Here is a 16,498-nt window from a genome sequence, read left to right on the forward strand (position 1 = left end):
AGCTATCCCAATTCCAGTTTCCACTTCAGACCCTACATAAAATTTCATTGTGTGTCAGTTTACTGCCAGTGTTCATTATTAACATTAGTCCAGGCCCACCAAACGCACGCGAGGCTCAAACTTTCGTAGACAACGCTCGTTTTTCTTTTTTTTAATAATCTACAAAACAATAAAAAAACATCATCATCATCAGTACGAACATGGCAGTTTGAGATACCTGTAAAAAAATTTTAAATTTCAATAGTTAATAAACATAAAAAAATTAATTTACAAAAATTTTTCGAAACCCTCTTTATAAAACAGATTTAACGTGGGAAATACACATTCGCTTAAACTCTGCCATTGTTGCCGCTCGTTTTATTTCCCTGGGCATCGAATTGAAAAAATGTATTCCTTTGTATAGCAACGAGTTCTGCGACCTACTGAATATAAAGTTAGGTGTTCTTGCATCATCCGCGTTTCTAGTATTGTATCTATGAACATCACTTCCTCTTTCAATTCGATCACACAAATATCGAGGCAGCATACCGTTTAAAATTTTAAAGATGAACACCATTGTCAAATAGTAAATTCTTTGCTTCACAGATAGCCACTGTAGCGCTTCCAACATCAAATTAGAGGAAGTGTATCTACTACATCTTAAAATCAAACGCATAATTTTATTTTGTAAACGCTGCAATCTCGTTAATTTTGTATTGTTTGCAAGGAATAGGATCGACGAGCAAAAGTCTATGTGCGGTGAGATCAATGATTTATACAATTTAATTTTACTGTACACCGACAGTTCTTTTTTCAAACGACACAAAACGCCGTACTTCTTGGCAATCTTCTTGATGACATTATTAATGTGAGACAAAATGTTAAATGGTCATCAATGATAACTCCTAGGTATTTGATTTCATTCACGCGTTCTAATGTCTCACCATCTATTTCAAAATTTGCGTCAATACTGGAGTTTGTTGAAGAAATTAGCATGTATTTTGTTTTGCCAACATTCAATTTCAATTGTTTGAATTTAAGCCACTGAGCTAGAGAATGCAAATCTTCGTTTATGTGTCCCTCGGTTTCTTTTATATTCTTAGTTGCGATGAACAGAACAGTATCATCCGCGAACAAATTAATGTCACAATATCGTAAAACCCGTCGCAGATCATTTATATATAAAATAAACAAAATGGGCCCTAAGACACTTCCCTGCGGCACCCCGAGTGAGTTGCCGATGGGACCGGAACATGAATCATTAACGCGAGTCTTTGAGTCCTGTCGCACAAATAGCTTTCGAACCATTTGTACGACATTCCTACAATTTCATTGCGCTCCAATGTTTGTAACAATAAGGGCCTAGAAATTGTTTCAAAAGCGCGTTTAAGATCCAGAAATACCGCAAATATAGTCTCTTTCGCCTCGATATTCTCTTTCCATTTTGCTAACACCAGATTCAGAGCGGTTTCACAAGAGTGTCCCTCTCGATATCCCGACTGTTCCGGTATTAGCAAATTATTGTTTTCTACAAAGTGCATCAGCTGGACATTCACAACAAGTTCTAACATTTTTTCTAATATGTGCAACATGTTAATAGGGCGGTACTCTTCGGCTTTATCCGTCCCATTAACTTTGGGATCGGAATCAAAAGGGATTCCTTCCAAACCGTTGGCACGTGCCCAGTTCGTAGAGATTCATTTCTTAGGTCCAGTAGATCGTGTCCAATGACATGAAAGCAATCTTGTATCATTTTTGCGTTGACATTATCGATACCAGCCGATTTTTGCAATGAAAAACAAATATCTCTTAACTCAGCTAAAGTGATGGGTAAAAAACAATCTAGTCTACAATTGATATTAATCGGCTGTATTATTTAGTCAGGTTCACTGACCAAGTCAATACTTTGGTTGATCAGCAGAACACTATTGACGAAATAACTGTTGAATTTATCGGCAACAGTTTGGTCTGACTGCTCTTCTGACTTCTAAACTTCTTCTAAACTATGGATCGCGGTACACTATTTTTAGAATTTAATAATTTTTTCAATAATTTCTATAGTTCTTTGCTATTACTTTGATGTTCATCGATTTTCCTCTGTATATATTCACTTTTAGTCCTTTTCAAGGCCTGTGAATATATGAATGCATCAATATGGGTATCAAATGGGGGGGCTTGACTAGTAGAATACAGTTATTTATGAAAAATGCAAATCCAAAATGGCCGCCATCACAAAATGGCCTCATATATATTTATATTTTCAAAACACCATCAATATGGGTATCAAATGAAAGGGCTTGACTAGTAGAACACATTCATTTATGAAAAATTCTAATCCAAAATGACCGCCACTCCAAATGGCGTCATATATATTTTTTTTCAAAACCCCATCAATATGGATATCACTTGAAAGAGCTTGATTAAATGGGAAACCTCATCAATGTATGAGGTATGATAACTGCTACATGCTACTGATCTAATTATTTTGTAGCTTTCAGTACATTATCTGTATTACTATTATGTTCAATCACAAAGAAACCGTTTAACTTAAAAAGTTTTTTAACTCATTTTATTTTGTCAATCCCAAAAGAGATGATAAAAGGAAAAAGTAAAAAAAAATTCGACTCTAATTTACGATAGTTATTCAATAAAAAATTCGAAAACTTCCTTTTTTGGGGGTATATGAAATCAAGACAATGCAGAGCAATGCAAATTTCATTGAACAGCCGATCATTGAAGAAAAATATTTTTAAAAATATATGAGAAAATACTGTTTCTTTTATTATGCACAAAATATAAAAAGTTACCCCCATACGGCTTCATCATACAGCAATTTAATACTAAAGAACGCAAATGAATATATAACCATAACATCAGCTGCATTTTAATTGCACCTTGTAGTCAAGCGTTTCAAAAGCTCCAAAAGTTGAAAATTAATTGCAGTTTGAAATTGCAACAAAAAACTACATTCTATAGGGGCGTTTCTGAACGTCAAAAAACGCAATATAACTAACTCAAATTCAGTCGGAAGGATGCAGAATAAAACTTTTCTGATCTAACGACGGTGTCTGAATTTAAGCGGACTTCAAAAATTAAGTATATTTCATGCTCAAATGAACTTCTTGTTGAATGTGCGCAATGCATAAAAAACATCAACAAAAAAACTTCACAACTCCCTGCATTGTATCTTCGATAGCACAACACGTTCAAAGACACCGAATCCCTCTTTCTCTCTCGGCTTCGAACAGCTGGGAACTTTTTCGGTTAATTACCTCTAAGCCCATGGAACCCATTGTCACATCCTAACAGCGGTCCTGCTGCACGAAATTGCTCTGTCGTCTGGTTGCTTCTTTCGTATAAGCTGCTACTAAATGTCCGGATGACCTGCTCCAAAACCCCATGAACGAGGAGGACATGGGGCGAAAAAAATAGAACGGGGAACGGGAGAACCGAGCCCTGGCTTCGTTAAAAGAAGCTCGAGGCAGATATAGGACCGGAGCCACCCACTGTCACCACCAACTGGGTTTCCTCGCCATTAAACGAGAGGCGGAACAAAAATGCAAAAATAAAACGAAACACAGGATAATGAAAATCACGAGTAAAATTAAAATTATTGATTTTTCCGCACTAGCGAGCATATGGGAAACGCTGCGATATTCAGGTTTTTTTCTTCTAGTCTTCGCTCAACGGGGCCCTTTCAGATTATTGGGGGCAAATGCTGCAAACATCGAGGGTGGCTTTTGCGAACCAGCATTGAGTTTCGAGGGGAGACACGTCGCAGATGCGGCAAACGATATCGGCACCGGCCTCCGGCCCTACTGCATGAATCGTGCGCCGGTTTTTCCGCACTTCGATATATCCTAGCGGCGTGGCGGCGGCGGCGTCGGAAGTGCTGAGGTGGAAACGAAGAAAATGCAAAATTGAGGGTGACGAAAATCTCGAAGATTGATATCGGTGTGAATTTGGAGCCACTAAACGAGGGGAACCAAATTTTTCTTTCTCGACTCCAAGCATTGGGCCCTCTCGGGGTCTGTCAATTATCTATTTATTTGAACATCCGAGCCATTCTGTATGCAGTATTTGAACTGAATTTGCAAAAGCAATCCACAGGAAACACGTGTACAGAATGATTTGAGTAAATTTAGGAAAACTTTCGAACAGCTGCAGAATATTTCGGTCAACAAGTTTACTAACAGGCTTTTTGTATGGCTCACTGTGGAGCTTGCATCTAGTTTTTAGGCTAGATTCCTATTTGGATAGCAGAACGCGTGACAAATGGTTGAAATGGAAGGCCTACATCGTTTGCAGGGAGGATACTGACGATTCCCCGAAGAGTACAAATTTGTTTTTCCTTGCAGGAAGTCCAGTGTTAGAGTTGTCAGGGGAGCCAACTCATGATTTTGTTCCAGCTAGCCAAACGTGTTCCAGCTATCTCCAAGTTTTGAAAATGTAATGGCCAGAATCCGCCGATTTCGATGCGAAAAACACAATCCGAAAGATGGATTCTTTTACTTGATAATGTCCCGAGTCTCAAGTCACTAATTGTGCGCCAATTTGTGACTCCAAATCATGTCTTCGTTGAATCGCAAATTGAATAGCAAATCGATTTTAAAAGTATATTGAAACTGGAAGTTTCAATAACAAAATCAACAAATACAAAAAACGAAACTATTTTTCGGCTAATCAAAACTCGTCGTAAAATAAAAATTGCGTTTCTCGCGAGAATCGAAATGGGCGGAAAACATTCTCTCGCCTCTCATATTTTCAACTATTTTTCCCTGTGTATGAAAACGGATGTTTTTTCCTCTCCAATCGGTGAGCATTTCGATCTCTGTTTTTAGCTCAAGACTTTAAGCATAGTTGAAATGATCTTGTAACCGTAATCGAAAAAAATCAAATAGGAGGCAAGGTGCGATACACAAGTTACGTAACGCTGAAAATACGGTTCTTAATTTGAGGCAGCAGTTTACAGGAGATAACAGGAGAAGATAGTCGTCAATAACAAAAGAGTAGAGAGCTCTGAGCTGAGAGACACGAACGGAAACTTGACGTGTGACTCTGAGAGCTTTCGCTTTGAGTTGTTTTAGCTATTCAAAAATCCAAAAAATTAACTCAGTCAATACTCCAAAATGGTGGCTCTAGAATACTCGTTTGCTACATGAGTTGAGCTGAACTTCAAATGCGTTGAAAGTTTTTTAATGGTAGAAAATTTAATGGTGTTTTCAAATTTATCTGGCTAAATAAAACGATTAGCACTTCTTGATAAGATGTTGCGAACTGGTATGTGTGAGTGTATCCTTTAGAACCTCTCAATCGGCAGCCAGTTTAGTTCTTTTATTGGTAAATTGTGGACATTACCAACGTTCTCAAGATAAACCAGTTCCTTTAAAGCGCTCTTTCGCTATTTCGTTCAGTGGTTTCAATACCGGTATCAAGAACAACATTGAATGTTAGCTGGATACTATCAATTGGATAGATTGGATAAGACATTTTCTAATTTGTATGGAATTGATTTTTATATAATTACTGAGGAAAAAATGTGCTTATTTTTAAAAATCACAAACTGTATGTAAAAATATTTTCCTCGTCTGATAATGATGAATGTAATAATTTGGTTCACGCAGTTTTCCGTACCTTTTCCTGGATTCAACTTAGGCTTCTTCAAAAATTATGATCAATAATAGTTCAATCAGAGAAACTTTCGGTTTTCCCTCAAAATAGGTCTCAGTTTCGGTAATCACTTCATCATCGATCTTAAATTTCTTGCCAGCGAGCATTCTCTTCAGGTCTGCGAACAGAAAATAGTCGCTGGGGGCCAGATCTGGAGAATACGGTGGATGCGGAAGCAATTCGAAATTTTTTCCATTCATCTCACAACAGCAAAAGTTGCTTCACTCTCAATGCTGTAACTCACGAACCAATCGACCGATTGCTGTAAAATTTTGACACATATCCATTGAAAGATGGCGAAAGATTTTTGCAAGAGGCGCCATCTAGACGTCAACCTTATGAACTTTTCAGTCGAACTGTTAATTTATATATATATATATATATATATATATATATATATATATATATATATATATATATATAATACTTGCAAACTTTGTCCCACCCAGAATGGATTTTTTGTTATGAAAATGAAAGTTTTCACGTTTTCTTAATATTAAAAAAAATACAAATTTTTTTTTCAGTGCAATACACTAAATTATTATCTCTACTGTCAACAAATGGACCGTTTGAAGCTGGCGATTGATCTGAAACGTTCAGAATTGGCCAACAGAGGAGGTGTTGTGTTCAATTAGGACAACGCAACGCCACACAATTCCGAGAGCTTGATTGGGATATTTCAATGCATCCACCATATAAAGGGTGTGTCACATCAAATTGCATCACGGAAAAAACGCTGTAGAAATTCGCCCAGTAGACCGATCCTTTTGAAAATTTTAGACAGTAAAATAAAAACTATTAAACAACTTTTGGCATTTTCTTTTTATTCATACTTCGAGCCCAAGCCCGTATGCTCGCACCTTCCTCTTTACCCCGTCCATAAGGTTCTGTACAACATCAGGTTGTAGTTTTTTTGAACAGAAATCCATTTTCTCTTGAAGTCCGCCTCCGATTTGACAACTTTTGGGTTCTTCCGGAGGGCCTGCTTCATAATCGCCCAATATTTCTCTATTGGGCGAAGCTCCGGCGCGTTGGGCGGGTTCATTTCCTTTGGCACGAAGGTGACCCCGTTGGCTTCGTACCACTCCAACACGTCCTTTGAATAGTGGCACGAAGCGAGATCCGGCCAGAAGATGGTCGGGCCCTCGTGCTGCTTCAATAGTGGTAGTAAGCGCTTCTGTAGGCACTCCTTAAGGTAAACCTGCCCGTTAACCGTGCCGGTCATCACGAAGGGGGCGCTCCGCTTTCCGCATGAGCAGATCGCTTGCCACACCATGTACTTTTTGGCAAAGTTGGATAGTTTCTGCTTGCGAATCTCCTCCGGAACGCTGAATTTGTCCTCTGCGGAGAAGAACAACAGGCCCGGCAGCTGACGAAAGTCCGCTTTGACGTAGGTTTCGTCTTCCATTACCAGGCAATGCGGCTTCGTCAGCATTTCGGTGTACAGCTTCCGGGCTCGCATCTTCCCCACCATGTTTTGCCTTTCGTCGCGGTTAGGAGCCTTCTGAACCTTGTATGTACGCAGGCCCTCCCGCTGCTTGGTCCACTGGACGAATGAACTTGACAAATTCAGCTTATTGGCGACATCCCGGACCGAACTTCTCGGATCACGTCTAAACTGCTTAACTACGCGCTTGTGATCTTTTTCACTGACGGAGCATCCATTTTTGCCGTTCTTCACCTTCCGGTCGATGGTTAGGTTCTCGAAGTATCGTTTTAGTACTCTGCTGACCGTGGATTGGACGATTCCCAGCATCTTACCGATGTCCCGATGTGACAACTCCGGATTCTCGAAATGAGTGCGCAGGATTAATTCACGACGCTCTTTTTCGTTCGACGACATTTTTCCAAATTTACGAAAAATTAACAGTGAAGCATGTCCAACGTGATCTATACACTCTTATCTGATTATAAGCGAAAGCTGAAGATATAATTCATAAAAATTTAATTTCTACAGCGTTTTTTCCGTGACGCAATTTGATGTGACACACCCTTTAGTTCGGACCTGGCACCAAACGATTATCACCTTTTTCTCGCATTGCAAAATTTCCAAAGTGATATGAAATTGAGATCAAGAGAAGATTGTAAAAATCTATTGCTATGGTTTTTCGCTAATAAGGACCAATACCTCTATCATAGAGACATTGTGAAGCTACCTTTATAATGGCAACAAATTTTCCAACAAAACGGTGTATATGTGACCCAAATCGGACAATCTGAAGCATATCAAAAATAGCGTTGAATTTCACCCAAAAATAATGGATTACTTTTTCCCCAACCTGATAGAATAAAATAAAGACAGCTCAAATCGGACGATTCCTTTCACGAGTTTTGCGCTTACCAACACATTTGGCGATCCATTTTTATTTATATCGACATCAAACATCAAATGAACTAACAACGCTTATCACGATGTTTGATTATTTCTCGGGTTGTGCAAACTTGAAATTAGCTCGCGCTTCGTCCTTCGTCCCACAAACAATTGATATTTTCATTTAAATAATTTCTCAAGTCCGAGGACACTCAAGTCCGCACAGAAATTATTGTTCTGTGCGTTATCTTTATTCGTGGTATATAATTTCTGTTTAGGCATATAAACCTAACGCAGACTAAGACGCATCAATCCTGATACTGACTGTTAAATCCGTTGCTACATTCTCGAGTTATTTCGTTAAAAACGGACAAAATCATATTTATTTATAACTTTTTGGCATATAAACCTGACGCAGATTAAGACGAATCAAACCTGATACTGGCTGTTCAATTTCATTCATTTACTTAATTAACTTCCATACAAAATTTGCTAAAAAAATGACTTTAAATTTTTCCAACTTTCCGAATGGTTTTCATGAGCTTTTTGGCATATAAACCTGACGCAGACTAAGACGAATCAAATCTGATACTGACTGTTCAAATCAAATCATCAAATTTACTGAAAAATGACTTTCCAGTTTTTCAACTTTCATACAAAGTTTGCTAAAAATATACTTTCAAATTTCCCAACTTTCCGAATGGATTTCATAACTTTTTTGGCATATAAACCTGACGCAGACTAAGACGAATCAAACCTGATACTGACAGTTCAAATCCGTTGCTCCGTTCTTGAGTTAAATCGTAAGGAACGGACACCAAATCATTTTTATTTATATAGATGTAAGAAATGTATCAGGGGGTCTTCGTAGCCACTTGGTTACGCGTTCGCTTACTAAGCGATCGATCGTGAGTTCAAACTCAGGGCCCTCAATTGACCATCTTTGTGTTGTTATAGAATAACTACGTCCACGCAACCATCATCAGCTATGGAGATCGATCCACGGTGGAACAAAGATCGATTCATCCATACAACTGCTCTGCTCTGCAAGAAACATCGGGCTGCTGTTCTATAAATAACCCAACAATGATCAATACCAACTGTCTCCGCTGTCCGGTCTGCTGAACAATGGAAGAACAGATAGAATACCCTTACGCCTAAATGGCTACTACAGAGTAATTTACCATAATGTAATGGAACAGAAAACCTAACGCTTAAATGGCTACTACTTCTACTGTGTAATTTACAATTTATAGAAACATAAACATATGTACATGTACACGATAAAAACCCGGCTCTGTTACAGATAAAATGCTAATGAGCCTGATAGATAAATAAATGGGATAAAAAAAAAGAAATGTATCCTCCAAGAACCTTTACAGAATGTTTCAAGATTAGAGGCGCTTCAACGTCAAAAAAATCCAATAGTAACGCACTTTCATCTGGTGAGAATCAGCATCTAAGGCTACGGTGATACTGCCTGCAACTTATTACGAAAATAAGGCTGCACGAAACGCATCCAATCGTGAGAAGTAAACAACTACATAAAATTGTATTGGTGTGGTGTGGTTGCTTCGTTCGAATTCGTCAGCTTCGATCGAACAAAATTGTTTGTTTCTTTTCGTCAGTTATCGCACAATCAAGTTTTCGTACGTACTCCGAGCCAATGTAACCTTACCCTAAGCAGCTTGGCAGTATTGCATTGAACTGAACATTCATCCAAAGGAAGATCTCCATAGTAACTGATGGCACGGAAGGATACGATACAAGCAACCTAGGTTCTCACATTTTACCAGGATGATGGAAAAGTCCTGGATAGAGATCATCGCAGAATCAGAAGAAAACCGAATATTGTTCAGATTCTAATGAAGAACATGAAGAAGCTGAATATGCTGGACACAAAATATTAGGTGTACCGATAAGTTTCTTCGGTTTTACAACAGATGGCGTAACTTGATTATTAATCCAGTGAATCAAATTTCCAGACATTCGTTGGAAAGCTACTTTCATGGCGCTTCTTTTTCAGTATATGTCAAAAAGTAGAAGCGTAAACAACAGGGTTTTTTGCCACTTCGAATATGTCGAATTTCGTACCAACGAGAGTGTTTTTGCGGGGAGTGTTACTTCATTACTTCAATATGAAGAAAAAAGCTGCGGAAAGTAATCGCATTTTGGTGGATGTTTATGGTGACCATGCTCCAACTGAGCGAACGTGTCAGACGTGGTTTGCACGGTTTAAAAGTGGTAATTTTGAATTGGAAGACGAAGAACGTTCCAAACCGCCAAAAAAGTTTGGAGGCTTTACTAGATCAAGATCCGTCACAAGCGCAACAAGATACACTTGGAGTAGTTCAGCAAACCATATCTGATCGTTTAAAAACAATGGGAATGATCCGGAAGATAGGACATTGGGTTCCGTATGAATTGAAGCCACGAGACGTCGAACGCCGTTTTTTCACGTGCGAAGAACTGCTCCAACGGCATAAAAGAAAGGGTTTTTTGCATCGAATCGTTACTGGCGATAAAAAGTGGGTCCATTACGACAATCCTAAACGTCGGGCAACGCATGGATACCCCGGCCATGCATCAACATCGACGGTCGCGCGGAATATTCACGGCCAGCAGGTTATGCTGTCTATTTGGTGGGACCAGCTGGGTGTGATGTACTAAGGACCGTATCGTTATTTATGGGTACGCCTTAGAGTCTCCGTCTGAAAAAGACTATAGCTTGTTTTGACAGCTGTTTATTTTTCTCCTGTTGTTGACACAGTTAGCGTTCAGTTAGCATTGTTAAAAGATCGTTTTTTCCTAAAAGTGCAATCATGAGAGGGCTAACAGAAGAAAAACGAAAATCCATTGTGACCAGATACTGCTCCGAAACAGGAATATCAATGAGAAAATTGGCGAAGGCGGAAGGAGTAAGCGTCCATGCGGTCCAAAACGCTATCAAGCGATTTGGTATGTATAATACATTGAAGGATCTACCCGGTCGCGGCAGAAAACCTGGGCCATCCAAGCCAAACTTGGATAAAAAGATTTGCAGGCAATTTGAAAGAAAAAAGGAATTATCGATACGGGATTGCGCAAAAAAGTGTGGAACATCAATCGGTATGGTTCAACGTGCCAAAGAACGTAACTCACTGAAGGCATATAGAAAGCAAAAATGTCCCAAACGCAGCCAAATTCAGGCAAGTTCCGTGAAAACCCGTGCCCGTAAGCTTTACGATGGGATTTTAAGCAAACGCGAACTGTGCATCGTCATGGATGATGAAACCTACGTCAAACTGGACTACAAAACTCTTCCTGGGGCACAGTTTTACACTGTAAAGCAAGGAACAGATGTCCCGAACGCGGAGAAGTCAATTTTTTGCGAAAAATTCGGTAAGAAAGTGCTGGTTTGGCAAGCTGTTTGTCAATGTGGCATGAAATCATCTCCTTTCTTCACTCTCGGGAATATGAATGGTGAAATTTACCGGAAAGAATGTCTCCAAAAGCGTGTGTTACCGCTCATCCGAAAGCACACTGGTCCGACACTATTTTGGCCTGATTTGGCATCATGCCACTATGCACGTTTGACCTTGGATTGGTATCGCGAGAATAATGTCGATTTTGTGGAAAAGGAGATGAATCATCCAAATTGTCCGCAAATAAGACCTATTGAAAAATTTTGGGCTTTGATGAAGGGACGACTGCGGAAGAAGGACAAGGCAGCCGATGACCTTGAGCAGCTCAAAAAGGATTGGATAAATGTGAGCAAACAAGTCGATGAGACGGTTGTCCAGAACCTAATGAGGGACATCAAGAAGCAGGTGCGATCATTGGCGCGAAAATCAGAATCTTGATTATTTTTTACTGTTACTCCTTTCTTTCATTCATAAGATACAATATTTTGATATCAGAACTGAAAAATAAATGCAATATTTGAAATAAAGCTGTGTTTTGAGCGTACCCATAATTAACGATACGGTCCTTATGAGCTGCTAAAACCGAATGAAACCATACGGAGGACCTCTACCGACAATAATTGATGCGTTTGACTATTGACTGGCTTTTCTTCATAAAACGATGTTTTCATGTCTAATCTTCCAGAAAACCACAAAAAAAACTTATTGTTCCCAACTTTTCGAAAATCAACATCAAGCTCAATTGTCCAATGTTGATGTTCTAGGCATAACTGTCCCACCATGTATTTTTGTAGATCCATAATAAATGAATCAGCTTAAGTACAAGAACTTTATGTCACGCTTCCAGTAGGGCTAATGCACTCATTTCTGGTTTTGAAGAAGAAACTAATCTTCAACAAAACAAAGTTTAATTGAACTCGTGTACACCTTGTTCGCGAATATCTAATAACAATGAGATTTATATTCTGAAAAGGTGAAATGTCACCTCATTTCTCCATTCCTGCTAATGCGTTACGTAACGCTAAAAATCCTGATTTTTGAGCCCCTCCCCCCTCTCTCTACGTAAGGCAATTTCCTATCTCTAATACACAGTAAGTAACTCGAACTCGACCCACCCCTCCCTTCTCGTGTTACGTAACTTGTTTACGACGTCTAAAGATGTTTTTGGGACACTTGATAATTCCACATTCATCAGCGTGTGTTAAGTGAATATTCTCGCTTCCCAAAGCCAACAAAACAAATTTCTGAAATCGGTTAGCTTCCACAATGATGGACTCTGTTTTGAGAGCAAAGAACTATGTATCGGCTCAAGGAGCAGCGTCAAGAATTAAATTGACGAAAAATTTAAGAAAAACAAATTTCAACAAAGCCATGTAGAGGAGATGTGTTTAAAACTCGCCTGCCGGGCAATTTGATCCGTCTGATTTTCTCGTAAACCAGCAAGAATAGAAATGCAATCGTGCTAGTCACCGATAGAATCCTACCATGCAAGTTTTACATTTGTAACATGCTTTAAAAAATAAGTTTTCGTTGCTTGCAACCGATTCAGAGGCGATAACTGTGAGTCATATTTGTAACACAGGCTTGCTACGCCCAGCTGCCCGCATGTACTCCTTCTTTTCCCTCCCAGGGTCGGCTCAATTCCAACCAAATTAGGTTTCTCAGAAAAGGGAAAACACCGATTATAGTTTCCTAAAGAGACGGTCTTTATTCGATTTATTGTCTGCTCTAATTCCCTAACTCCTACTCAGATTTATAAGTACTCACAGGTGTGTATTGTGTCGTGTCCTGGCCCGCCGCTGATACTACCTCGTTCCTGCGTTGACTCCACTTTCGGCGTAGATTATGACTGCCGCTGATACTCCCTCGTTCCTGCGTTGGTTCTCCTGTTTGACGGAGATTCGGATCGTCGCAGCCTTGTCCTCTCGTTCGTCGTTCAGGGTGCCGGTACGGATCCTCGGCCACGCCACACCGCGCTCTGGTTATATGACGGTAATCACCGATCTGGAAGTTCACTTCACGTTACTGCGCGACCGCTACAACCCGCTGGATGGGTTTTGTACGGAAGGTGACTCCTTCTTCGACTTCGTAAAAGAATGTCTTTTCGTTCGAATTTAACTCGATATTATATGATTCGCTCCAATCGAGAACACGTCTAGTCTCTGAAGCGTGGCTCGGACAAGTCCCGACTCGCTCCAACCGGAACCTCTACGACCCGCCAAATCCGGGTTGGTTTTCATCGCCTTCAGCACTACCAACCGCAGCGATGTTTTAATATGTCGTGTAATGTTGTTTGTGCTGTATATAATCCTTAATTCGTGTTGTGTACGACTATGTGCCGTCTTTCTTTTAACCCTTAAATAGCTATTTTTTAATCTGTCATTTCAATTTTATTTTAGGTTTTATTTATCGACATATAGTTTAGGAAATAGGTATATGTTTTTTTTATTTTTATGCGAAGGACCCTATTTAGCTATTTTTTCTATAAATGTGTGTTTTCTCCTTTTTGTTGTTCTTAATAAATACCAAGGGCGGGGCAAGCATCAACAGGCAGCAAGACCCAACAAGTGACTTGTCACATATTTATTGAGTTGAGTTCTCAGTGGATATCTTAGATGAAGAAAACGATAAGAAAGGATTTATTTCCTTCTCAATTTGATATTCTCCGCATCAGCTTACCATCGGGCAGTACGGCATACCTCTGTTCGGAGCAATTTGTTCGCTATCGACCGGATAACATTTTTGTATGTGAGGGATGCCAGATGATTTTTTTCAAATATCTCTTCAAATGTAATTATAATGAACAAAAATGAGCAAACCATATTTCTAAATCATGCTCGATAAATCACACAAACAATTGTTTTTACATACTTTGAAATGACCTCAGTATGTTTTCACAAAATTAAATGTCTTCAAAACTAAAACATGTCTTCACATCTGACATCTATATTGTGTGCTCAGAGAATGTAGGAAAAAAGAGCGCGGTCTGGAGAATTAATGCACGAATACTGGGAGAACACCCTCACCGGAGAAACGGTTTCTTCTCTTCGCTGGTGGACATGAAGTGAATAGATTGATGGAATCTCTCATTCATACAAGCTGTTTCTCTGAGCTTTATAGTCTCTGAGAGAAACAGCTTATGAGCATATTATACTTCTGCTGGGCCATTTAACTCCGTATGATTGGAAAATATAAAATTTGGGCACCTGACAAAATAAAATTTGTAGCGCTTTTGTTATTCAGTATCTAAAATACAGAACGATTACAGATGACTGAGGGTTAACTAATCTACGTACTGACGTAGTTGTTACCTTAATTTTTAAGAGCACGGTCAAGATAAATCCATTCTCACTTAGGAGATGCGTATTACACGCACAGATATACACATTTTTTCAGAAAATTTTACTGAATCAAATGTTGCAACGCTGGTCATTCTTATAACAGGGTGGTTCACGTAACACAACTTATGGAGCATCTTAAATATTTCAAATAAGAACTTGTTTTATTTCATAGAGGTCGATATTCAGACCCAGTCGACCCCCAAAATCAATTTTCGTTTCTGTCGACCCCTGGGAAACCGAAATCGACCACTTTGAGAAACCCTGATTTAAATCCATTGAGTGATTGAGAATGTAGTACATATTGTTTCTATTATTACGGAATATATACGAGAATATAGCAATTTCAGCTTAGAAATCAATTTCATGAGCATAAAACACAACCTTTTTAAATTACTTTTAGTTCAAATTGCGTTCATACATTTACATCTCTAATCATTCAATTGGTGATCGCTAGAGTGATATACAGTTGTATATATTATTACTACATTGTCTGCTACATGGCGGCACGTAACTCACAACTGCGCAATCATAAATATTATTGCTAACATCGGGAAATGACCACTCGTCACCCGTAATCGATCATCCATCCCTCGTACCGCAATAAAACAAAACCAAACTCTTAAGTGGTGTGTCATCTCCGGTGCCCGCAGTGCCCGGCAACCAAAGTGGTTTCAATTTCACCAAGACGCCCAGATTCGCACCGGCTGTCTATGAGCTGCTAAATCATATCTCAATCACTTACCACTGGTGAAATCATGGATGAAGTAACGATTCCGCTGGGATATATTAGTTCCTACGATATGCTTCGCCTTCAGGAAAAGGTTGTTATTCCCCAGATGGTCGGAGTGTCCATGTGTGCTCACTACATAACTGATGTCATCGGGGTTCAGCCGATTCTCCTGCAATCCTGTGGCAATAAAAGAAAAGAACGGATACAAGAATGAGAATACTGTTATAGAAACGAGGCGGCTGAAAAAAAACCAACTTGATTATCTCGAGGATGCTTTCGGATTTTCCCCCATTATCGGAAATAACTCCAGTCCATGACGGAAATAAGAGATGAAAGTTAATTACTGAAGATGAAAGAAAACAACATCACCGATAAAGTGTGAGAGAAAGATAAACTCCTAAGCCGGTTTTCCCAGATGACGTCCAAAATAAAAGGACACACACGGAGGGAAAAATCTGTAGCACAAGAGACCATTTCAGCGTATATCGATTTTCGGCATATCGGATGTCCATTCAGGGCGTTTCACCCCACAGACGACAGTCAGTGCTAATGGGTTTTTCTTCGTTCGCATTTTCCATTCGCATACTCCACTCTGTTATTGGCGTATTTTCCCAAACAGCGAGAAAAACAACGGAGAAAATCTCTACCAAAAAAGCTCGCAAAAACGATTTTATCCTCTCTCGCTCTCGTGTTTGAACCCGCGCACGAAGATGTTGGCGAAAAGGTACACACTCGCGCGCACAAACACACCGACAGGGGTGAAAATCTCGACGCCGACCACACTACATTAAAGGAATAAGCAGGACAGCGACGATCCTCCCCGTGTGTGTGTGTGTGTGTGGGTGTGAGGGAACCCGATGAAAATCGATAAACACGCATTTTCACAACTCGTTCATCTGCTCCTCTAGAGGTCGCATCTGCTGGCCACTGCAAACAAAGAACGGCCACAGCAATAATAACAACACACAGAGATTCCGCCGAGCAATTCTCACTGGAATCGCGAATCATCATAATCATCGCTACCGCGCCGCCCACCCCATGGTCATAAATCATTTTTGCAAGA

General features: G+C 39.6%; 1 protein-coding gene across 1 annotated transcript in view; it reads right to left on the bottom strand.

Moving 5' to 3' along the window:
• The window catches only part of LOC129775141 (metallo-beta-lactamase domain-containing protein 1), a 249,371-nt gene that overhangs the window by 159,952 nt on the left and 72,921 nt on the right, over positions 1-16,498 (bottom strand). The window contains exon 2 of the mRNA XM_055779481.1: positions 15,448-15,612. Within this exon, the coding sequence (XP_055635456.1) occupies positions 15,448-15,612 (165 nt within the window). The remainder of the gene's footprint in view (positions 1-15,447; positions 15,613-16,498) is intronic.

The sequence above is a fragment of the Toxorhynchites rutilus genome, chromosome 3 (assembly GCF_029784135.1).
Source record: "Toxorhynchites rutilus septentrionalis strain SRP chromosome 3, ASM2978413v1, whole genome shotgun sequence".
NCBI classification, from domain to species: Eukaryota; Metazoa; Arthropoda; class Insecta; order Diptera; family Culicidae; genus Toxorhynchites; species Toxorhynchites rutilus.